The 25,455-nt window shown below is 37.7% G+C and overlaps 1 protein-coding gene across 3 annotated transcripts in view; it reads right to left on the reverse strand.

Annotated features, from left to right (window-relative positions):
* Window positions 1-3,247: 3,247 nt before the first annotated feature.
* The window catches only part of cpeb4b (cytoplasmic polyadenylation element binding protein 4b), a 120,974-nt gene continuing 98,766 nt past the window's right edge, over window positions 3,248-25,455 (reverse strand). For 2 of the 3 annotated variants that reach the window (XM_060837083.1, XM_060837084.1), the window contains 4 exons: window positions 22,891-23,009; window positions 22,650-22,764; window positions 9,227-9,408; window positions 3,248-7,313 (listed from right to left, as the gene is read on the reverse strand). In XM_060837083.1, coding sequence (XP_060693066.1) covers window positions 7,086-7,313; window positions 9,227-9,408; window positions 22,650-22,764; window positions 22,891-23,009 — 644 coding nt within the window. In that variant the 3' untranslated portion in view covers window positions 3,248-7,085. The remainder of the gene's footprint in view (window positions 7,314-9,226; window positions 9,409-22,649; window positions 22,765-22,890; window positions 23,010-25,455) is intronic. The other variant, XR_009645534.1, reaches the window with a different exon arrangement.

The following is a 25,455-nucleotide window of genomic DNA, read 5'->3' on the forward strand; positions in this document are numbered from 1 at the left end:
GAGATGCGAATAATTATAGATGTTTATATTTGAAGGATGCCACTTTTTCTAGAAGGGCTGACTAAAAAATGTTATATTAAGAGATACCACTTCTGCTGAGTTTGATAGCAAAAAGATGTATATTTCTTCAAAAAGTTGCTAAATAGAAAAGTATTGCTGAAAGATATTAATGACAAAAGTGTACCTAACCTATTGTGCTGATTTTGAATGATTTTAGTAAAGGATTTGCTGTTATTGTTTGTGCTATGTTTAAATTGCTAATTAACCACACAATTTACATTACAGAGTGATTTCCTGCTGTATATGTTTTTATCACAATGCAAATTGCTGGAAAAAACATGCTCTGAAGAGTAACTGGACCCAAAATATTTCTCTCCACAGATGCTGTCAGACCTGTATTTCCATCAAAAACTGGTTTTGTTTCCAATTTCCACCACTGCAGTTCTTTTGATGTTTAATCCACTGCCGTATTGGTGAGAAGAATGGAAACTGCTTCCATGAATAAAGACTCCTTGGGTGGACAAGAAAGTAAACAAAGTAAAAAAAAAACCTAATGTGTTGTGCCACCTTCCCACTTCCACCCTTCTCAAAAATACTTGCAATATTTCAAATTAAAAGCTCTATCCAGGAATGACTGGACCTCAAACTGAGCCTGACTAATCAATATTGAAGGAAATGAAATTTCGGGTCACCACTCCCACACTGCAGCAGAAATAAAAAAAGTCTTAAATTACAATCTTTTATTGTCCAGTTAATGAGGATAAATAATAATGGGCAGATTGGGAGACAATTTGAATTTGTTTTTTGATTTAACAATAAATATTCACCTAATACTAATTCAGCAATGAAGGGATGATAGCATACTTTGATTCCTTTGAAACAAAATTGCTATTAAGCTAGCTTGACCACAAGTGGAATATTCACAACTCCTTGCATCTCAAGTGTTTTTTTGTAGGATATTCAATACTGAATCAAATGTGCTTATGGGGTTGAAACAATACCACAACAGAAAACCAGACATATGTAAAAATTACCAAAGACTATTTGAATCTCCAAAATGGCTGAATGTTATTTGAGAGTTACAAGATGACCAAGGCAAGTTGAAAATCTGAGTGACTTTGTTAGAGATATTTTTTCTCTAATGGCATGAGTGAACTTGAGAAATCATAATGAGGGAAATTACAAATACACATTGTACCAAACTTCAAAATCTGTCTACATTTAGATGATTAAAAGCAGTGTTTTCAGAGTGACCAGCAGACATGTTGAAAAAAAAAGAAAAAATACTAAGGTATGGTGCAAAGGCAGGATGAACGTGGGTTTATCATTATGCTCTGGAATTCTAGGTTTCAGTTAGGTTGGAGAAATGCTGACAAGGACCAAGGCAAAATAAATCTCCAAACCAAAAGAAGTGGGCAAAATCAATTTTACCTACTCCCTTGTGCCTGTAGCTGACAGCTTCAAAATAGCCAGATATCTTGCTGATGGGGTTGCATTTATGGAATTCAGACGAAGTAACTAATATGTACTATTATCTCAAAATGTGCTTTACCCAACTCATCCATTAAAACTAACAACAGTAAATCAAAAATCATTTCAACATAAAGCCTACACCTCCAATCTACATGATATGTTTTGTAGTTTCTGGTAAAAAAAATCCAATTTACAACAGACCTATTAATCGTTTTTACCATCTGGGGCATTCCTTATTTGATATTGAGTTCAAAATTTCTATTTCCAACGATGCTCATTAGTCATATTGAACTATACAAAAATGCATCAAACTACAATAAAGATGAACTTAAATTTTAAAAGTTATAATGGACCTTGGAGAAAAAAAAAGTATTAATTGAAGAAACATGAAGGTGGTGTGGGCATAGCAGTTTACAAATAAATGACAATGTTCTTCCTACTTAGAGATCTACAACCATTTAATAAAAACATTTTCAGAAGGAGAGGAAACTACCTCTTGCTTTTGCTTAACTATTTACCCTGAGACCCAAGTAATTTTCTAGGTACTCTGGTTTGAATGCTGCCATGGCAGGTGGAATTTGAATTCTATAAAAATTTGGAATTAATAAATCTAATGATGACCATGAAATGGTCGTTAATAGTCATGAAAAAAAAATCCATGTCATTATCGTCCTTTAGGGATGGAAACTACTATCCTTATCTGGTCTGGCTTACATATAACTCCAGATCCACAGCAATATGGCTGACTCCTAACTACCCTCTCGACAATTAGGGATGGGCAATGATGTTGGCCTAAACAGTGACACCCAGATCCTCTGAATGAATAATTTTAAAAAAAACTTTAGTCACATGAATATATTAAGATAAAGTTTGAATAAAGTCAAAAAATGAAATATAGGTTAGAAGACATTTTTAGAGATTGAGGTCTTCTATAAATAGTTGTACATTACATTAAACTATTTTGAAAGGAAACGGATGGTTTAAAAAAAAGAGTAATATCAAAAGGATATGGACAGGATGAAAGTGGCAAGGACTCGGTTGGCATGGACCAAATGTTTTATTTCTGCAGCCATAGAAGTCCTATGAATTTACTAGATTCCTTTGGACTGAAGAGCACCAAAGGATTTTAAATTTTGAGAGACTGATGTAATGCACTTTGATAGTTATGGCTCTTGAAATGGGTTCTCAATGTATACCAGGTTTATTTTTAAAAATTCTTTAGTATCACAAATATTGGTTAATTTTAACAGTGCATAACTGTGATTTGTTCCACACAATGTAACAAAAACATTTTTTTGATGTTAACATGCTATATATGTTTCTTCTCATTCTTTAGTGTTGCTTGGCGTTTCACATGTAGACTTAAACCTAATTATTTGTAAAGTGTAACTAAACATGTGGTATATTTGAAGTCTCATTTAAACAAATCCCTTGTGTTGCAATAGTTGATATGAAACTAGCCTTTAAAACCAATGTTAAAAGACTAAGAGAGACAGGCAGGAACACTAAAATGACCTTCAATAAAATCATGAATACTGTATTGGGTACATTTCAAGATGCAATACATAGAAGCAGTATAGGCAATGGTTAGCTATCTCTTCAAAACAAATAAATAAAAAATAATTTGCAGACCAGTGTTAGTATAAAGCTCAGACATTTACAGTACATTGAAACACTTTAATCATTCAACATTTCACATTACAAATATTTTAAAATTACTGAGTGTTATAAATAGTTGGCATAAAACTTTAACAACATTATGTTTTACTACCACTTCAACAAACAAGCTGCAAAGGGACATTTTTGCACCAAATAATTTAGTAGAGGGGATACATAAAATATCAACTCAAAAAGTGAACAAATATTAATAAAAATGAGTTTCCTTTATTTAAAATTGTTAATCATCACTACAACCTCCCCAAACACAGTGAAAAGCACAAAGAATTCAGCCACAGAGACACACCACTGATGGCCAACTTCCACAAATAACTATTCTTTTTATGAATATTTGCCATACAGTGTTGAATACTTAAGCTTCCAATAAAAACTAGACATTTTAAAATATTAAAAAAGCTGCACAATCAAAAATATTACAACATAAAAAATCTGAATGGTCAAATGATAAAAAACTAATTATACATTTCAATTTAAAATACCAAAAATAAAATGCTGGACAGGATATTGACCCAATTATTATAATGCTGCTGAGAAAAGTAGTCTTTGCTACTTTTTAAAGTAAGGTAACAAAAATAAGCAAACAAGCACATTTTTCCTTTAGTCCATATCTAAAAATAACTTCAATTATTTATATTAGTACAAAGATCATATTCTGAATTTACAAATATCAGTAAGATAAAAGGGAATATAATAACAGTAGAAAATGACATTGTGGACAACATATTAATCTGAATGTTTGCAATTAAAAAAAATCGCATTAAAGGTTTACACTGTAAAGTTTTTTCAGAAGTTAGAAAAAAAGTATTGCACATAACAATATGACATTAACTTTCCACAATTTACCACATTCAAGTCTTCTGTAACTTTGTAAGAAATTCTTAAAAATCCAGACAAAGAATAAATTATCAAGTCCTTCCAATGGCATTCATAAAATCCTTTCCTTCTTGAACTACAAGATCAGATTTAAAATCATGCATTCTGCAGAGGTCTGTGTATGAGGATATATTTGCCATGCTATGGGCAAGTGAGAAATGGAATTTAACCTTTGTAAACAACTTTACAACACACAATAAACAAGTTAGTTTTGAAGTTTACATTTTGTTTGTTTACATGCATGCTTTTATTTTCTTAATTGTTTCAGCCTTGCACACTACCTAGAATTGAGGTAACTTGATGGCAGTTAAACCTGGTTTTGTCTATTAAAAACCGGTAAATCTTTTTCTAACCATCAAACACCTAAGAATCCATGTGTCAAAGTTTACTGCTAATTGTTCTGTGTGTCTTTTGTATTGAACTTTGTGCCAGGTCAGCTACTGTACCATAGATACAGGAACTGTGAAAAGGAATCTATATGATCATTTTCATAAGAATATTTGCTGAAAATACAGTGTAGTATTGGAAGAAACTAGAATCCACATTTAACAATGAGGATAGGGCTGATATTGCAACCAGGTTCTAATATTTACTGGATTATTACTTTAGACTTATGAACATCAACACCTGGAGCTGGGAGATTATATTTTCGATGACTATGGTTTTTCAGACTCTGCAGTTTTATCAACAGCATTGCTGATCCCTAATGTTCATGATATTCAAAATTCTCTTTGCCTTCAAATGTTAAAAGAAAAAAGGAAAGAAAATGGAAACAAAATTGATTGCTTCAACTCATTTCTTTGCACAATTAAGTTAACGATATATGTGCAAATCTTCGAATAACAAACATAGAAAAAACTATTAATCTCTTTCAGATTATGAAAAATCGAGGTATTGCAAAAGAGATGCCAGTGAAAAAGTGAGCTTAAAAATATTAACTGTTGGGAAAAAAAAGATTTACAAAAGTAGTGCATAACAAATGTTGACATGTATATAAAAACAAAAGGGGAACAAAAAGCCAACTAGAGAAACAACATACCAAAAAGTCAAAGGTAGAATATGTTACCTAAAAAGGAAGTCAACTAGTAGAAAAGTTATCTTTCAGTGTCAAATTTCAAAAATGCTAATTCACTACACCCACAAACACCAGAGTTGGGCAGGAATGGCACAACAGCACACCAGTACACCAAGAAAGGATGATAACCAGCAGTTTCTATAGCTTAAAGATTGCCACTAAGAATTACATATTCTTTATAGTAAATCCCTGACGAGCTAAATGATAAACACCCTCACAACTCTCTGCTGCTGTTAGTTTGACACCACCGTGGCCAAAACATAGATCAAATTTAAACACTTTAAACTTGATAATTTAACAGCAAATGCCTCCATTTTGACCTGGTTTAATTATTTAAACCCTATTATTTCAAAGGAAGAATTTCACTGCTATTATCATTGTATTACTTGTAGGTCACAAGTCAGCAATTCGCAGTGAGTAATCCAGTCTTTGGTTTGCAGGAGTTTGAAGATGCTATTCACTGTATCAGAAAGAAATAGCAAGAGTGAGGAGCAATAACCTTTCACATATAATTTTTAAAAATCACAAATGCATAACCACCTTTGGCTGAATCACGCAATAATCACAAGGAGATAATTCCTTCAATGCAGTCCAGCATCTACGTCGCCTTTGCAAGGGCGCAGTACCACTTAAAGCCAACCTGCATAGTATACACTTAAGAGTGTCATGACACCACATGCTAACCTATAGTAACACAAACATGCACCTTGGCACTCAAACAGTGTTCAGTGTTTCTTTTGTTATATGCCATTTACATTTTCAAAATGTAACTTTATAAACAAAGATTTTTATGCAGAATAAGTACTGTAGATAATGGGAAAATGTATGAATATATAGTGCATGCAAAACAGGTGTACTAGTAAACATTCAATCATTCATACTATTCCACATAAAAAATAAAATTAAAAAAATCTTAGGCAGCTGAAGCCATAGCCTGTGCTACATCTAGTTGTGTTGCATTGTAGCCTTTTTCTTTGTTACTTCTAATTCCCATTTTACTGGGAAAGAAATGGTATTTGTCATACCATCTAAACAGCAGCAAGGCTCCTATTGTCTCTTGCAATTAAACAGCATCACTAAAAATAAAAAAATATAAATCAAGGCTACAATTGAGGTATTACTTTTTGTGTGTCAAAATGGAGAGCAAAAGCTGACACGTGACAATATATTAGTAGATCAAGTCGACTTTGTAAATAGCAACATCAAAAAAATAAAGGTATAAAATCTCTTCCAGCAAGGAAAATGCCTCTCTACAATTACATTGTGTCAATCTGAACAACTTTGGTAAACTTTTAGGGGCGGCAGATCTTCAAATTGTGGTTTCTCATTTCTGAAATAAGTGCACACTTCAACCGTAGCAGCAATCTAAACCCCTTTCTTACATTGCGTATTTTGGGGTAGTGGTGAATTGATAGGGAAGCACCAAAAGCTTTTACCCCATACCTGTTAGTAAAGCCTGTAGTGTGTTAGAAACAACTTTTAAAAAGCACACTGACACAGTTTGAAAAAGAAATTGGGATTCATATTGTGGGAGGGCAAATCCAAGTGTTTTATATAATACATAGTGCTATTCCCCTACTTTAGATATAATTTAATTGAAAATCCAAACACAAAAAGGGCTGCAGTATAACTTCACATTAATTTTAGATTCTGTCTATACAACTAAAACTAGTTCTCAATCACAGTTTCCTCAACAGGATATTCCTATCAAGTACAGCACCAAGCTGTGTAAGCACATGACTCAGAAATCTCAATCATGCATATCGACTGAATCTGCATTATTTCTTTAAGCTAAGGATCAAATATCCAGTGTTATCTCAAATCAGTAAATGTTTAACTCAATTGTTTTGAAGTGAAAATTTGAGACATACATTTTGAAATCTGGGATGAGGCAGTAGAAGAATGCACTTATTTAGTTTCCTAGCTAATCTGGTGTCTGCAGCCATAGAGCACTCTTATCTTGCCACGAGAATCAGGTTTAAATATCTTAGTTCCAACGAAAAGGAACTTGACGTGGACGGTCTCCTCCTTCTTTCACAAGTGGCTTGTGGAACTCTCTCCCAGCACGAGAATGTATGGCAGCCCAGCAGTATTCACAGTAATACTGCAGACATGTGACATTGGCACAGAAGAATGGAGCAAATTTCCCACCACAACGGGTACCCTGGCATTCATCACACAGCTGATCATCAAGGACATATGGCTTGACTTCCACCTAAAAACGAAACACAAGACTGCCATTATTTGAAGTGAGATAAATGGTAAACAGGCAAAAGCACTAAAACCTTTGATACAGTTTCTAGAATTGCACAACACCCTAATCATGAGAAATAAAGGGTGGCATCACAATCTTTTGCTTTCATCAATTAAAAAGCTTACACAAGAGATCTGCCAAACTGCTTTCTCACTTGTTCTGATTCAAAAACTGAAATACTCAGGACCATTTTTGGATGTGGGTGTATTTCAAGCCCCTTCTGGTCATGGGAATAGAGGCAGGTGTATGCTAAAAGTGCAATCCCTGGTCATGTGTCAGTTTCCAGATATGATTCCTATCATTTTAATGGTGGAAGATCAGGGTTGGTGTGGCTGCCTATGCCATGCAACTGGTTGCCATCTGGAGCTTTGTTATCCAATTAGAAAAGGCCAACTTTAATTTTCTACTTTCCCTCCAGTTTCCTGCACTGATGGGGGCAGTTCAACTGCCTGTAGGTGGCCACCTGCCATCAAATGAGGTCAAGCACTGGAAACAAGCCCAAAGGGCCTATATACATATACAAGTGCAACTCCATGAGTTCCTCCCTATCCCGTAACGATGGCCTACTTCCATGAGTTTATTGTTCAAATTGAAATTAAAGCACCTATTATTTAGCTGCCATTACAGCATGATGTCCAAGCTGTAAGACCACCAATTGACTCTCCAACTTCAAAAGCCCACTTGCTCCCATAATTGAACAGGGAACCTGTCTTCATGCTAATTAAAAGTGGCAGTGCTGTAAATGCAATGAGCCAAGCAGCACAGCATTGTGATCTAAACTTTTGTGGAAAGTGAAACCATTTTTACACTTCTTGCCAAAATTATGACAATCAAGGACCAAACTATAGGCAGCAATAATATTTTTCCCAAAAATGTAATTAGCAATTTTTGAAACAAAAGAACTAAATAAATTGTAACGTTTTACCTAAGTGTAGAAAAGAAACACCAATAAAACTAGAAATATGTTTTGGAGTGAGTGTTTGGGAGTGCTCCCATACACTTGCTCTCCTTAGTGTTTCTACATCAAGATCTCAATCTTTTTGTGTGTTTTATGTGTGTTTTGTGTGTGTTTTGTGTGTGTTGTGTGTGTGTGTGTGTGTGTGTGTGTGTGTGTGGGGCGGGGGGGGGGGGGGGGGGGGGGGAGGTGTGGTGCGGCAGAACATTTCGATTTCCACTCTTCTTGGGAGGCTAGTGATCAAATTTCACAAGGGTTGCCACAACAGTAAATGTGAATTTAATCAAAAGCAACTAACAAGCAATACATTTACCAATAAAAATGACTTAAAATGTGCCATGCAGCAAAGCTGAATCATAAAGCCAATATTTCTCTTATTGGTTAAGCAGATAACTTTTTCCCCTAGAGAGCTTAAGTGAAAGCATCTCAATATTTATATGGCTAGTCCAGTTTCAGGTCAATGGCAAGCTCAGGATGATGATAGTGGAGGATTCAGTGATGCTCATACATTAAAAGGATGATGGCCAGATTCTCTTTCTTTGGAGATGGTCTTTGTCAGTCACTTGTTTGGCACAAATAATTATTACAACAAATTGGACTTGGTCCAAATGCAGCAAGACGTGGACATGAACCAAGGATACTAGCCTGGGAAACTCCTGCAGAAATATCCTGGAGCTAAAATGGCTAACCTCCAACAGCTACAACTAAGTTCCATTGTGCTAGATATAACTCCAATCAGCAGACAGTTCCTCTCTGAAGCTGCCATGGGTTTTGAATCCAGATCCCTAGAGCATTATCTGGGTCTCTGGATGACTGCAATGACTACACCATCACCTCCTTAAATTTTCATTCTATGATTTAGAATCAATTTTTCTTGACTGTCCAAATATTAAAAAAGTGTGCACTCATCATCACTTACCCGTTTATCAATGTCTCCGTGCTGTAACTGAACAAAGCGTGCACTGATAGCAGCAATATAGCTTTGTTGATTTGAAAAAGCCACACGCCCTGCACCTTTTGGGTATTTCAGCTCAGGATCAGTGTCAATGCCAGCATAGCATACTCCACCATATAGCCTATCCATGATCATTGCCAGCTCCACTGCAGCACAAAAAGTGATAAGTGCAGAACAGAATTGATATTACTATATCAGTGTACTTGCACAAATATATTAAATTAAAAATTTTGAAAGGATTAAAATAATCATCAATCTTATTTTCCATATTTGCACAACCTGAGATTTTTGTAGGGTATCATTTAAACTTAACACCACTTGATAAATTTCATGAAATCTTGTCCTGGTCTTCATGTAGGATCCTGGATGTTAAGTATACATAGGATATTCAACTCTGAGCATTTATCACAACTAAACCTGACTGTATTCTCCTTGAACATCCATATGGCTACAATTGTGCACGAATAGCCTGACACCAATGAGGCATAAAAGTTCCAGCAAATTCTTCTCCAGCTTTTGTCACTCAGGCTAATTCTGATGATCCGACAAAACAGTGATGCTAACACAGCAAGATAAAGGGAAATTGATCTTGATCATCAAAGATTAAACTAGATCTATAAATGAAAATTTAACAGGAGAAAGAAAAACATTACCTTTATGGTTGTCCAGTACAGAAATTGAGTCTGGAGTTAAGTGACTCAGATGTTAGGTTCTATGAATTGAGTTTCTACAGAAACTTAGCATTTGCACTACTGAAAGAAATACTAAGCCAAAATTTATCTGGCTTTACCTTAAAGGGGACTGCTTTTCTTTTACTTTTTGCATTTTACACTTTTTCAAAATATTTATCCACCTCTTTCATAGCCTTGGAGGCAAATAATTCCTGGCTTCAAAAAGAAACTCTGTACAAATAAATTTATTCTAAACTCTTTCCTCAATCTAGTCAGAACAATTTACCCATCATTGGTCACACCACCTACCCAAGAAAATAAATCTTTCTAAACTCACTTGACCTGGTCAAAAGCTTTAATACAAACCTGGGGGAAAGAAAACCACCTATCTTACACCATGTGAGAGCTGTCTAAGTCAGTTCTAACACTTCTATACTTTCATCATAACAACAGTTTCCCATACCTGGTACCATCTGTCTGAATTTATGCTAATCACAAGCTATGATTTTAATATCCTGTTTTAGAAGAAAAGGGGTTTAAAACACCATTGGTTGGATTATATAACACACTGGATTCATCATTCTCCACTTGTCAACAGGAGAACACTGGCAGACCGGAGAAGAAATTTTCATTCCTCAGGGACAAAACATCCTTGTCTTAGATTAGATTTTATTAGATTAGATGCTCTACAGTATGGAAACAGGTCATTTGGCCCAACAAGTCCACATTGACCCTCCAAAGAGTAACCCACCCAGACTCATTCCCCTACCCTAGATTTACTCCTGACTAATGCACCTAACTTATACATCCCTGAACACTATGGGGAATTTAGCATGACCAATTCACCTGGCCTGCACATCTTTGGACTGTGGGAGGAAACTGGAGCACCCGGAGGAAACCCACGCAGACACTTGGAGAATGTGCAAACTCCACACAGACAGTCTCCTGAAGTGGGAATCGAACCTGGGTCCTGGCGCTATGCAGCAGCAGTGCTAACCACAGAGAATAAATGGCTGAAGGTTAATAACTCCACAGCATGAAGTGCTTAATCCATTAGGTATGGTTGGGGTTTTTCACAACACTAATTGGGGATACCCAGGCTAGAGGAGTAGAGACTGGAATTCAGGGAGAGAAACATGAAAATTGGGGTACTCCATTGAGCTCAGGTACTATCAATTAAGGATATCTCAACTACTGACATCAGTCTGCATCGGGAAACCTGCTGAGCTTGCCTCTTGATGAAGGCCTCTCCCACTACCAATTAAACCTAACAGCTATGACAAGAGACCTTTAAGTGGCTCATCGGGAAGGAGCAAGTGGACCACCTAGTGCCACCAACACACAATTAAGGTGGGACAGGGGCATGTAGGAAAATCACAGTAATCTATCCTCAGTGTCCTACTAACAGAACAGCTTTAAATCCAGTCACAAATGTAGCTTAACCAATGATTTACACAAATTACTTCTTTATTCTTGCATAGGCATACAGTATGGTAACAGACCTTCAGTCCAACTAGTCCATGCCTACTTCATTCCCAAGCCAAACTAGTCTCAAGGCTGACGTTTGGAGGAATCTGGGACAAATCTTTCCTATCCATGTACTTATCCAAATCTCTTATAAATGCTGTAACTGTACCTGCATCCACCACTTCCTCTCATGGTTCATGGATGGAATGAACTGTGTAAAAAAAGTTACCCCTTATGTCCTTTTGAAAACTCTCACCTTAAAAATATGCCTCCTTGTGTTGAACTCCCCAATCCTAAGGAAATGGTCGTTGCCATTCACCTTATCTATTCACCTCATGATTTCATAAACTTCTATGTCACCCCTCAACCACTCCAGTGAAAAATGTCCCAACCCATCCACCCTCTCTTTATATCTCAAACCATCCATCCCTGGAAACATCTTGGTAATTTTTTTCTGAATCCTCTCCAGTTTAATAATATTCTCCCTGTAGCAAAGCAATCAGAAATGCACAGAGTACTCCAGAAAGGGCCTCACCAATGTCCTGCACAACCTCAACGTGAAGGCAAGCGTACCAAATGCCTGAACCTTGTCTACATGTAACACAAATTTCAAAGAATTATGTACCTGAAACTTCGGTCTCTCTGTTCTGCAACACTACCTAGGATCCTACCATTAACTGTATGAGTTTTGCCCTTCTTTGCTTTACCAAATGCAATACCTTGCATTTATCCAAATTAAACTCCAACTGCCACTCCGCAGTCTATGTCCTATTTACAATGTCATTTGGCTTAATTTGCCTGCACTGTTTGTAACTCTCTTCCTATTCAATCCAACTCTCAGCCTTTCAGCAAATCTCTCTCATCCTATTTCCCTGATGCACTCATCAAGCTTCCTTTTGAAAGCAGCTAAGCTATTAGCTTTAACCATTTCTTAGAGTAATAAGTTTCACATTCTAACCACTCTGGCGTGAAGAAATTTATTTGTATTTCTGTTAGATTTATTCAAAACTACCCTGTATTTATGGCACTTATTTGACAGCTTCACCACTAGTAGCCACATTATCAACTGTCCAGAGCTGAACCTCTGGAATACCCTCAATGTTTTCAATTTCGTTCCTCCTTTAAGCCATTCCTTAAAATTCCTTTTTGACAGAGTTCATAGAAGTTCTCTATGTGAATTAATGCCATATTTTGTTTTGTAATGCTCCTGTGAAGTGCTTTGGGACATTTTTATCAGGTGCTACATAAATACAAATTATTCTAAGTTGTTAAAAAATCTATTATGTCTCTAAAGAAAAGGTTCCAACCTGGTCCATGTTCCCCAATAGCTGTAATCTCTTCAGTTCTGGTATCATCCTTGCAAATCTTTTTGCACTCAAAATGCTCCCATATCCTTTTTCTAATATGGAAACCAGAATTGTACACAGTACTCTTAAGTGTGGCCTGGCCAAGGTCTTACACATTTCATATAAATTTCGCTACTGGTCAATTCTATAACCCTAGAAATAAATCCCAGTATTTTATTAACAGTTTTAGTCATTTTTTGTTTTAAGAAAGTCATCTGTGGTGCTGTTTTTAATTATTTATTCACCTGAATCCTTTAGATTCATTTGTTCACCTATCCCACACAATTTATTTTCTAAGGCATTGGTGGGATTTGTTTTTCTTGCCATACCTACCATCTCACATTAAACAATGTCAAAAATCACACAACACCAGGTTATAGTCCAACAGGTTTCTAGAAGCAGCACTTTGAAAACTAGTGCTTCCAAATAAACCTGTTGGACTATAACCTGGTGTTGCATGAATTTTAACTTTGTGCACCCCAGTCCAACACCGGCTCCTTCAAATCAATAAACTATATAGCAACCTATTTTTCACTCAACTGCCCAGCCTGCAAGTTTTTTGCAATTGCACCATTCAAAGCAATGTATGTTTAAATAATTTTGCCTATTTATTGACTCCTTTTTTTCTATTAAACTTGTACATCCATTCTTTGTATTTTTTTTCCTGAGAGAATGTCATAGTCTAGGTGCATGACATCTTTAAAAAGGGAACTATTACTGTGATGTCAGTTTTGCTTTTAGCAAGGTATTTGTACTGGATATGGTGATGTTTATGTTATCTCCAATGACATAAGAGTTAGTCATAGGTAATATGATATGAAAGATCCACCAGACGTTTATTACAGCTCCTGATATATATTTTACTATTATAATCATAAGCACTTCCCAGTCTAGGGTAATATTTACTAATGGAATAACAAAGAGTAGCATGCTGTCATTAATGTATTTTGCATCAAGTGTCCCAGTTAAGAGTGAGGATAAGAGCGTAAGATGAGTGACACACACAAGAAAGGCAATCAGCATCAAAACAAAACAAAGAACTATGGACACTGGAGATCTAAAACAAAAATACAAGGTGCTGGAGAAACTCAGTGGGTCTGGCAGCATCTGCAGTGAGAAAAACAGTTTTGAGTTCACTGACCTTTCAACACAACTGATGTTGCTAGACCTGTTGATGTGCTCTGATCAGCATCAAAATGTCTTCTTTTTTAAAAAAAATTAAAACAGAACTGAAAGAATTTTTCATTAGCATATGAGTACCACACTCTTCGGGTCAAAAGCAAACATGGACAATTACTTGATAGAAGATAGAAAAATCAAGGATGTCACTTGGATACCAAATGTAGGTTAGGGGTCAAAATGTTCTTCTGAATCCATTATAATTTTCGTTACCTGTGTGCGCAGGACTTTGAATAAAAACAAATAAACCACCATGTGTCAGGAACAAATTGGATTTATACAAAATTAACAAAACAAGAACAGCCAAGGATTTTTACTGAGAGAGACAAAACAAAATGATGCTAAGCAAAAGGACACATTGAAAAGGACTTTTTTATAATCCTTCAAAGTGGGCAGGTGAATGGTGGAGGAGAGAAGATGGGAACTGTTTTGAAAGACAGCTGCAGAGATTAAACCTGGATGTCTAAAAACAATGGTTGGCAGAGGAAATCCTCAATAATCACCTTTGTCACTGACAGATTCAACAATACTTTGACTACCTCAAAGTCCAGATAAACAGTTCGTTATGAGAAAATATGGCACATCTACTGTCGCACTTTCTATGATGTCTCTTTAGTGACTAACATTGGCCTGAAATGCCTCAAATTGAATATTTTTATTCTCAGATTTAAATAGAATCATCAATGTCTCCTTGAATCCTGTATCAGTTCATAACAGCATTGGTAGAATAACCACCTGTTCTTGTGCACACAAAATGCAGTCTTCACATCAAGGAGATCCTCCATCGTACTGTGCTGTACTACCATGCTCAGAGGAATTGTCAGCTCCAGGACATGTTGCAGGAATTGCCCAAGGTAGTGTCTACAGTCCAACCATTTTCAGCTGCTTCATCAATGAGCTTCTCATTATCATAAGGGTCGTTCGCTAATGATTGCAGTATATTAGCACCATTCTCAACACCTCAGATACTGAAGCAGTTTTAATCCAATTGCAGCAAGACAATGTCCAGGCTTGGGCTGACAAGTGATAAGAAAGAAAGCCCATGGTCTAAGGGGCAAGTTATTGACATGGATAAGGACTGGCTGACTGGCAGAAGGCGAGAATGGGGGTAAACGGGCAACTTTTAGGATGGCAGGTGCTGTCAAGGGGCCATCATTAAGACCAAAACTACTTACATTCTACATTAATGATCAGGATGAAGGAACAAAGGGGATTGTTGCTAAGTTTGCAGATGATGAAAACATAGGTTGAGGGACAGGTAGTGTTCAGGAAGTGGGAAGACTGGAGGATGACTTGGGCTAGGCAAGTGGGCAAGGAAGTAGCATGTAGAATACAATGTGGGAAAGTGAAGCGTTGGGAAGAACGGGTTGGTAGGAAGAAGAGAGAGACTTGTCTAAACAGGGAAAGACTTTGGAAATCTGATGTACAAAAGGGATTTGGAAGCCTTAGTTCAGGATTCTCTTGAGGTTAACGTGCAAGCTTAATTGTCAGTTAAGCAGGCAAATGCAATTTTAGGATTCATTTAGAGAGGGCTAGCATACAAGAGCAGAGATGTACTGCTGAGGGTCTGGCCAGACTGCATTTGGAAAACTGAGCAATTTTGGGCTGGTATTGGAGAAGGTCCAGAATGATCCCAGGAATGAAGGGCTTGTCATAAAAAAAGGTTGAGGACTCTGGGTCTGTACTTAATGCAAACAAGAAGAATGAAGGGGGGGGGGAATCCCACTTAAATTTAGAATACTGAGAAGCCTGAATGGAGTAGACGGGGAGAAGATGGTTTCCACTTGTAAGAGACTAGAACCAGAGGGCACAGCATCAGAGGGGCGGGACAACCCTTTAGAACTGAGAGGAGGAGGAATTTCTTCAGCCAGAGGGTGGAAGATCTGTGGAACTCACTGCCACAGCAGGCTGACAGCCAAGTCATTGAGTGTATTTAAGACAAGAGATAGATAGGTTCTTGATTAGTGAGGGGATCAAAGGTAACAGGGAGAAGTCAGAAGAATGGGGTTGAGAAACATATCAGGCATAATCAAGTGGCAGAGTAGACTCAATAGTGCGAATGGTCTAATTCTGCTTCTATATCTAATGGTCCAAGCAGCGAGCACCATTCATGCCACACAAGTGTTAGGCAATGGCACCACCAAAAAGAAAAATCTAAACCAGAACACATGCATTGCAATTTCTGAATTCTCTAACATTAACCTGGGGTTATCACTGACCGGAAAGCATACAGGACTAGCCTTATAAATAATGTGCTACAATATCAGTTCAGCGGCTAAGGATCCTGCAGCAAGTAATTTACATCCTGTCTCCCCCAAGCCCAAAGCTATCTACAAGGCACATGTCAGGACTGGTAGAACACTCATGCTTGCTCAATAAAAGCAAACTACAGAAAATGCTGTAAATCTGAAGAAAATACAGAAAATGCTCGAAACTCAGGAGATCTGGCAGCATCTGTGGGGAGAGAAACAGAGTTAATCTTCAATCCAGCATGACTTCTTCAAAACCTGCTCCAGCCTGTTTAGCTTCTCTAGAATTTTGTTGGTTCCCCAACTTGCTTAGGTGAGTACAACTCCAACAACACTTCAGAAGCTGACACCATTCGGCACCAAGCAGACCATTCCAGATTGTGGAATGGTGCCAGTGCTCTCTCCACCAACACACAATAGCAGCAATATATACCATGTACGAGGTGGCACTGCAAATATTCACCACATATCCTGAGACAGCACCTTCCAAAACCATGACCAGCGCTATCTTAAAGGACACAGCAACAGATACATGAGAACACTATGGGCTGCAAGTTCTTTGGCAAGCTACTCACCACCCCAATTTGAAAATAAATCAGTGTCCGCACACTGTCATTAGGTCAAAATCCAGGGACACCAAGCTTAACAGCATTGTGGATGCGCCTACACCCAATGAACTGCAGTAATCAAGGATGCATCTCACTATCACTTTGAGAGCAATTAGCAATCCTACACCCTGAATCAAAAGAGAATCTCTTTTCTTTGATTCATGCTTTGCCTGCTCACTTCTCCTTTACCATTGGTGCTTATGCCTTTGATCAAACATAAACCAAGACTCAAGCTTTAGAATTTTCTCCAGAAATCTCTTCACCTCTCAATAAGAGAACTTCAAAACCCAATATTTTGATCAAGCTTTTAAACAACTCTGTTGGTAACTTTGCCCTGGCATCACTTTTGCTGCTAAATTATCATCCATAAAACACTTCAATATATGTTTCTCTGTTTTAAATACTGCGTACATGTGCAAGTTGCCATTCAATCCTATTGTTATCACAATTTCTGATTCATATCACTTATTTCCAAAGTAGTAATTATGCAGTAGAAACTGGTTTTAAAACTTGAGATAAGAGACTCAGGGTCAATTTTCCAACTGTCTTCTCCCACTAGACTTTTGTCTACCAGGTGCACATTACAGCAATTTCCAGTCAACCTCAACTTTCCAATTATTTAAATAAACAAACAGATGTGGAGGGTATCCACCAACTGTTAAATGGCAAATAAATTTTAGAGAAGTCAGTCTTTAACAAGCATGGTTTCCCACTTGATTTTAAAGTGCGACACATATCAAGGACTATGACAAAACATTTTTAGCACTATCCTAAAGAGTCCTTGACATTCTGGTTATAATGGACTCAGCCAGACCCCTCAAAATATTTTGAAGCAGGTATCCCAGACCATAGCTTAACTATTTGTTTCACTAGGTGTATAGTGGAGATTCCCGGAGTAAATTAACTGGGTTGACTGCCAAGTTTTAAACAAACGTGATTTATTTACAGAATTACGGAATAGAATACAAAGAGGAAAAACAGAATACTGGATAAGTTATGCTTTCCAAATCTGACTTAATGATGCTGTTCCGAAAATACAGGATCATTAAGTCTGGTTTGGACAGCGTAAGTTTTCCCATGTGGTCGTTCCCCTGAAAAAAAAGTATACTGTTTTGGATACTGTTGAGGGGGGAATGACTTGCCAGGGGCATGCAATGGGGTGCATGTCTCTGGCGCAGAGTCTGTCCCTAATTCACAGAAGGGAAGGAGGGAAAGAAAGAGGGTGTGAGTCATTGGGGACCCAATTGTTAGAAGGTTTATTGGGAACGAACGAAGCTCACAGTTCGTGCGTTGCCTTCCAGATGACGGGTCCATGATGTAGGGAGGACTGGACAGGATTTCACGGTCACAGGAATGTGTTGGCAGCAAGCTGGAGTGAAATGTTTCTACTTCAACGCCAAAAGTATCCGAAATAAGGTAGGTGAGCTTGCAGCATGGATAGGCACCTAGGATTTCGATGTTGTGGCCATTTTGGAGACATGGATAGAGCAGGGTCAGTAATGCACATTGCATGTTCCAGGATTTAGATCATTCATTAAGAACAAGCAAGGCGATAAAATAAAGAGGTGTAGCTTTGTTCGTCAAGGACAGTATAACTGTGGCTAAAATAACTTTTGAGAGGACTCATTTACTGAGGTGGTAAGGGTTGAAGTTAGAAACAGGAGAGGAGAGGTCACAGTGCTGGGAGTATTTTTATAGGCCTCCACAGAGTTCCAGGGAGGTGGAGGTGAGGATCGGCAAAACAATTCTGGGTAGGAGTGAAAGGAACAGGGTAGTCATTATGGGGGACTTTAACTTCCCCAACATTGATGGGAATTTACAACTCTGGTACGTTGGATGGATCAATTTTTTGCCCAATTTGTGCAGGAGGGTTTCCTAACACAGTATGTCGAAGGGCCGACAAGAGGGGAGGCCACACTGGATCTGGTGGTTGGTAATGAACCAGGCCAGGTGTTTGATTTAGTGGTAGGTAAGCACTTTGGAGAAAATGACCATAATTCAGTTATGTTTAGTTTAGCGATGGAAAGGGATCTGTATATGCCACAGAGCAAGAGTTATCAATGGGGAAAGGGCAATTATAATGCGATTAGGCAACACTTTGGATGCATAGAATGGTGTAGCAAAATGCAGGGGATGGAGACAATCGAAACGTGGAGTTGGTTTTAGGAACAAATATTGCGTGTCCTTGATAGATAAGCCCCTGTCAGGTAGGAAGGAAGTGACAAGGAAAGGGAACCATGGTTTACTACAGAAAGTGCATCTCTTGTTAAGTGGAAAGAGGAGGCTTAATGTGACAATGAGACGAGATGGTTCAGATGAGGCGATAGAGAGTTACAGATTAGCTAGGATTTAAAGAGAAAGTTAATAAGAGCAAAGAGAGGACATAAGTAGTCTTTAGCAGGTAGAATAAAGAAGAACCCTAAAGCCTTCTATAGGTATGTGAGGCATAAAAGGATGACTAGAGTAGGAATAGGGCCAGTCAAAGACAGAAGTGGGAAGTTAAGTGTGGACTCTGGAGATCGGAGAGGTACTAAACAATATTTCTCATCAGTTTTCGCTCAGGAAAAGGAGAATATTGTAGAGGAGAAGAATGAGATATGAGGTATTAGACTAGAAAGGTTCGAGGTTAATAAGGAAGAGGTGTTATCAATTCTAGAAGGAATGAAAACAGACAAGTCCCCTGTGCTGGATGGGATTTATCCAAGGATTCTCATGGGAGCTAGGGAAGAGATAGCAGAGCCTTTGGCTTTGATCTTTGAGTCGTTATTGTCTACATGTTTAGTACTAGAGGACTGGAGGATTGCAAATGTTATGCCTTTGCTCAAGAAGGGGAGTAGAGATGGCACAGGTAATTATAGACCAAGGAGCCTTACATCTGTTGTCGGAAAAGTTTTGGAAAGGATTATTAGAGATAGGATTTATCATCATCTACCAAGCAACAATTTGATTGTAGATAGTCAGCATGGTTTTGTCAAAGGCAGGTCATGTCTCACAAACTATGAGGATAGGGCAGTTGACGTGGTGTACATGGACTTCAGTAAGGCCTTTGATAAGGTTCCACATTGTAGGCTGCTGGAGAAAATGCAGAGGTATGGGATTGAGGGTGATTTAGCAGTTTGGATTTGAAGTCTGGCTTTCTGTAAGACGACAGTAACTGGTGATTGATGGAAATTATTCAGCCTGGAGTCCAGTTAGTAGTGGTGTGCCACCAGGATCTGTTTTGGGACCACTGCTGTTTGTCATTTTCATATATGACTTAGATGCAGGCATAGATGGATGGGTTAATAAGTTTGCAGATGACACTAAAGTTGGTGGAGTAGTGGACAGTGTGGAAGAATGTTGTAGGGTGACTTGGACAAACTGCAGAATTGGGCTGAGAGATGGCAAATGGAGTTCAGTGCAGATAAATGTGAAGTGATTCACTTTGGGAAGAGTAACAGGAAGGCAGAATACTGGGTCATTGGAAAGATTCTTGGTAGTGTGGATGTGAAGAGTGACCTTGGAGTCCATGTACAGAGATCCCTGAAAGTTGCAACCCAGGTTGACAGTGCTGTTAAGAAGGCATACAGTGTGTTAGGTTTTATTGGTAGAGGGATTGAGTTCTGGAGCCATAATGTCATGCTGCAACTATACAAAATGCTAGTGCGGCCGCACTTGGAATATTGTGTATAGTTCTGGTCGCCCCATTATAGGAAGGATGTGGAAACATTGGAAAAGATGCAGAGGAGATTTACCAGGATATTGCCTGGTCTGGAGGGAAGGTCTTATGAGGAAAGGCTGAGAGACCTGGATCTGTTCTCATTGGAAAGAAGAAGACTAACAGGGGATTTGATAGAGACATACAAGATGATCAGAGGATTGGATAGGATAGACAGTGAAAGTCTTTTCCCTAGGATGATGACGCCAGCTTGCATGAGGGAACATAGCTATAAATTGAAGGGTGACAGATTTAAGACAGATGTCTGAGGCAGGTTCTTTACTGAGTGGTAAGACCATGGAATGCCCTGCCCGCCAATGTAGTTAACTAAGCCACGTTAGAGAGATTTAAACAATCCTTGGATAAACATATGGATGATGATGGGATAATGTAGGAGGATGGGCTTAGATTAGCTCACAGGTCGGCACAACATCAAGGGCCAAAGGGCCTGTTCTGCGCTATATTGTTCTTTGTTACAGTCCCAATACACACATCCCTTAGCACAAAGAGTTTTAAAAAACTGAAAGAAACTGGAGCTTACAAGTTTGAAGAGTGTGTGTGTGTGTGTGTGTGTGTGTGTGTGTGTGTGTGTGTGTGTTGGTGTATGTGTGAGAGAGAGAGAACTGACTAAAGCTCTGAACTGAATTGCACTGCACAGCTGAAGAGTCTATGGTGCTCAGGGATCCACTGAAAGTTCTTCTGGTAATAGATTCACTTTTTATCATCATATGTATATGTTGCATAACTTTTGATTTTCACTTCTACTGCCTTAGGAACACTGGAGCAAGGTTATCACTGCCTTCAGCCTGCTTCACAAGTCTAAACCATGGCCAATCATTGGCTTCAATGCCATTTTCCTGCATTATCCCCATGTCCCTAATGACATCAGTGTCTAGAATTCTATGCATCTCTTGTCTTAAACATATTCAGTGACTGAGCTCACATCCCACCAGGGTAGAAAATTCCAGAAATTCACTGTTCTCCTAGGGAAGGAATTCCTCTTCAATTCAGTCATAGTCAGAATTGTTGATGTAACATCCAGTAGTATAGTGACAATGCTTATTACTTTCTTTTCATATGAAGACATAGAGATGTACAGCATGGAAACAGACCCTTTGGTCCAACTCGTTTGGGGAGTGTTTTATCACATCAAAATGTGTTTATTCAGAACAAAGAGTCACATTCAAGATTTTAATAAAGTTGGGCTTTTTCTAAAGTACACAATCATTTTAATGTCAAGTTGCACTTTTCACAGCTAGATTAACAACAGTTCTACACATATACAGTTTTAGTAGTTTCTTGGAAATGTTAAAATATTATTAAAGGATTGTCATGGGATTCAATAACTTATTTTACATCCTCTTGAAATGCTCATTCTGCAATTTTTTTCAAGTCACAAAATACGAAGAAAATGGCATATTTGCTTTTTTTTAAAAATGCAACAAAATTTTATAACTGTATTCACAGGCATCATGTTAACTTTATCTTTCAAATCAGCCATATGACAAACTGAAAATATTTCTTCAGAACGGTGTGTGTAATGGTTGAGAGATGAAGAAAGAACATGAAGGACTGAAATGGCCTCAGAACTAAAATGTGGAAATCAGATTGAATAAAATTATTTTGCATTTTATATGTACCCATTTTTATGTTTTTAGTATGAAAATCCGATGTCTGCTGGCTTTTGATCTCAAACTTTTCACATTAATAACTGAAACTACTTACGTAAATATGACATGAAGTAATTATAGAAATTGCTGGAAAAGCTGAGCAGTCTGGCAGCACCTATGCAGAGAAGTCAAGAGTTAAAATTTCAGATCTGAAGACCCTTCTTCAGAACTGAAGGAGTTTAATCAGTTCTGATTTAGGGTCACTGGACCCAAAACATTAACTCTGATTTCTCTCCACAGATGCTACCAGACTGGCTGAGTTTTTCCAACAATTTCTGTTTTCGTTTCTGATTTCCAGCATACGCAGTTCTTTCGGTTTTCAGGATGTATTTACACCTGCCTCATTATTAGGAGAATAAATAAATATTTATGTATCTCAGTCCAATTATTCCTCAATCTCTAATTAAATTCCACATATGGAATGCCATGGGAGATGGAATAATTCCCAAAAAAAAGACATTTTATACAATGGGAGTATTGTTTTGCTCTTCTTGGCTTACCGGCTCTTAGAGGCCTGGGGACACCACCTACAAAAATGGTTTTCCGTGGATCAAGTGGCTGAGAACCATCCATTACAAAATCACTATCGTTGAGATTCCATGGTCGTATTTGAACCTGTATGTTTAAAAATGCTTACATTTACAATTATTTAAACTTAAAAATCAAACATATATCCATTCTTAAATTTAAGATGATACTAATATACTTTTGTTCTCATTGCGCTCAATGAAATCTACTTACTGGTTTATCCTTGATGGTTGGACTTGATACACAGAGGTATAACTTTCCATCCTCTTCAATGCAAGCGTCAATTAAAGCTTGCACAGAACCTTCCTCCTGAAACAGCAGAAATGCATAGCCTACAAAGAATAATAAGTGATTTATTCAGGTCAAATAGTCTTGTTATTCATCTAGGTAGCATTTCACCTTTTGTAACCATTGGAATATAAATTTTGGAATCCCAAGTATCAAATTTTCAGCTCTTTGTTAAGGGCTCATATACAATGTTATACCTTGACAGATTAAAAGTTCTGCAATAATCCTAACAAGCTAAAGGGATATTCCAGAAAACTATGCAAGGATCTAAATATTGAACCTTCAACAATTCCTAGTTCTGAGGTTGCGGGTAGGATTATATTTTTGCTCTATAAGTTTGGAAAGATTATCACTAGATCAAAATACTATTTTGTAAATAAAACTACACTGAAAATTGCTTTAGAACATTATGGCATTAACACTTATCTACACCATGAACCTACCCAACAGTTTTCCTTGACCATTTTCTCTTCCTAGTTCTATATTTTAACTGTTAAGTTTGAAATTTTACTCTGATATACCTTATCCTATGTCGTCTTTTAAAAAATTGAACCTACTTTTTTCTCCAAGCCTCCTTGATCATATTATTACACATCGCAGTTGGGGAAAGTCTTCAAGAAAATTGACTACAAAACTGATTTGAAGATCAGCAAGATGCTTCAGATTATTTTATCTCCACAAATGATGAGTGAAGGAAGTTTTGACAAAGCATATCTTTCAAAATACCATGGAAGATGGTCACTTAAAAAAAATTATGAATTGAAATTTTATAAAAATAAATTAGAATGGCGATTTATTTCCAATTCTGAATAGCTTGGACAACTTGGAAGTGGTGGTATTCCCATGTGCTTACTGTCCTTGTGTATGTATCTGGCAGATGTTGCAGACTGGGAAATACTAATTGAAGGTGGTCTTACAGTTATAGAGTTTAATTGCATGCAAAGAGACCCTCAGCCGACCAGTTGTGTCAGTTACCAAGCTTGGTTTTGTAATATATTTCAACAATGGCTCAGCCATGTTGTACTGCTGATGGATAAATGTTTAAGATGTAGCCATAGCATTTATGTAGTCTAGTTAAGTTTTGGAACACTGGTGACCCCAGAATGCCAATTATAGGGAAATTATAGGGATCGTACAGCTTTGAATATCAAAAGAATGGCCTTCAAGTGTGTGAATGAGCTGGGAGGAATACTGACTTCTTCAAGAGTATATTAATTGAATTTGAAAGAAATGCAAGTTTCTTTTTGTTAACAGCTGTTTGTTGGGCTGCATTCACAGGAAAACAGGAGGAACAGAAATCCAAACAGACATGAGGCAAACATCAACATTTACTAGGGATCGAATGTTTAAGCGGCTGCCATATTTGAAAAAGGAATTTAGCTGCATCCTCACCCTATGCTCAGATCAGGTGTCCCATTGATAAACATATCCAATATCAGTTTTACACACAAGAAATTACTAAATTATTTCCTCCTCCCAATTTTTTGAATTTATTCAAGATTGTGGCATAGAGTCATAGAGATATACAGCACAGAAACAGACCCTTCACTCCAACTCGTCCATACTGACCAGATATCTTAAATTAATCTAGTCCCATTTGCCAGCACTTGCCCCATATCCCTCTCAACCCCCTATTCATATATCCTTGCCTTTTACATGCTGCAATTGTATCAGCCTCCACCATTTCCTCTGGCAGATCATTCTATACATGCACCACCCTCTGCTTGAAAAGGTTGTACCTTAGGTCCCTTTTAAACCTTTCCTGTCTCACCCTAAATCTATGCCCTCTAGTTCTGGACTCCCCCCAACCCAGGGAAATTACCTTGACTATTTATCCTATCCATGCCCCCATGATTTTATAAACCTTTATGAGATTATACACCCTACCTCAGTCTCCAGGGAAAACAGCTCCAACCTATTCAGCCTCTCCCTACAGCTCAAATCTTCCAATCCTGGCAACATTCTTGTAAATCTTTTCTGAATCCTTTCAAGTTCCAGAACATCCTTCTTATAAGAGGGAGACCAGAATTGCATGCAATATTCCAAAAGTGGCCTAATCAATGTCCTGTATAGCCACAACATGACCTCCCAACTCCCATACTTATTGCTCTGGTCAATAAAGGAAAGCTCACCAAATGCTTTCCTAAATATCCTATCTACCTGCAACTCCACTTTCAAGCAACATTCCCTAGGACCTTACCATAATGGTACACTCTTCCTAGGCTCTGTCTGGAACTCCACTTCAAATTAGTGTTAAGGTCCTTCTATTGTACAAGTAGCTTCCTTTACCCCAATCAGCTTAATAGTAATCATATTTTTATGTCCCCTCATGTCAATTAACAACATGACCAATATATGATCCCAGCAACCTGCATCTCAATTCAGTGCCCACTCTCACTTTTAATCTTGGAGTCAGTACCCACCACGCCCAACAGAAAACCCAACATTTTCACAGCCTGCAAACAATGCTTCACAATTATTCCAAGTTGA

This window comes from Hemiscyllium ocellatum, chromosome 16, assembly GCF_020745735.1.
Source record: "Hemiscyllium ocellatum isolate sHemOce1 chromosome 16, sHemOce1.pat.X.cur, whole genome shotgun sequence".
Lineage (NCBI taxonomy): Eukaryota > Metazoa > Chordata > Chondrichthyes > Orectolobiformes > Hemiscylliidae > Hemiscyllium > Hemiscyllium ocellatum.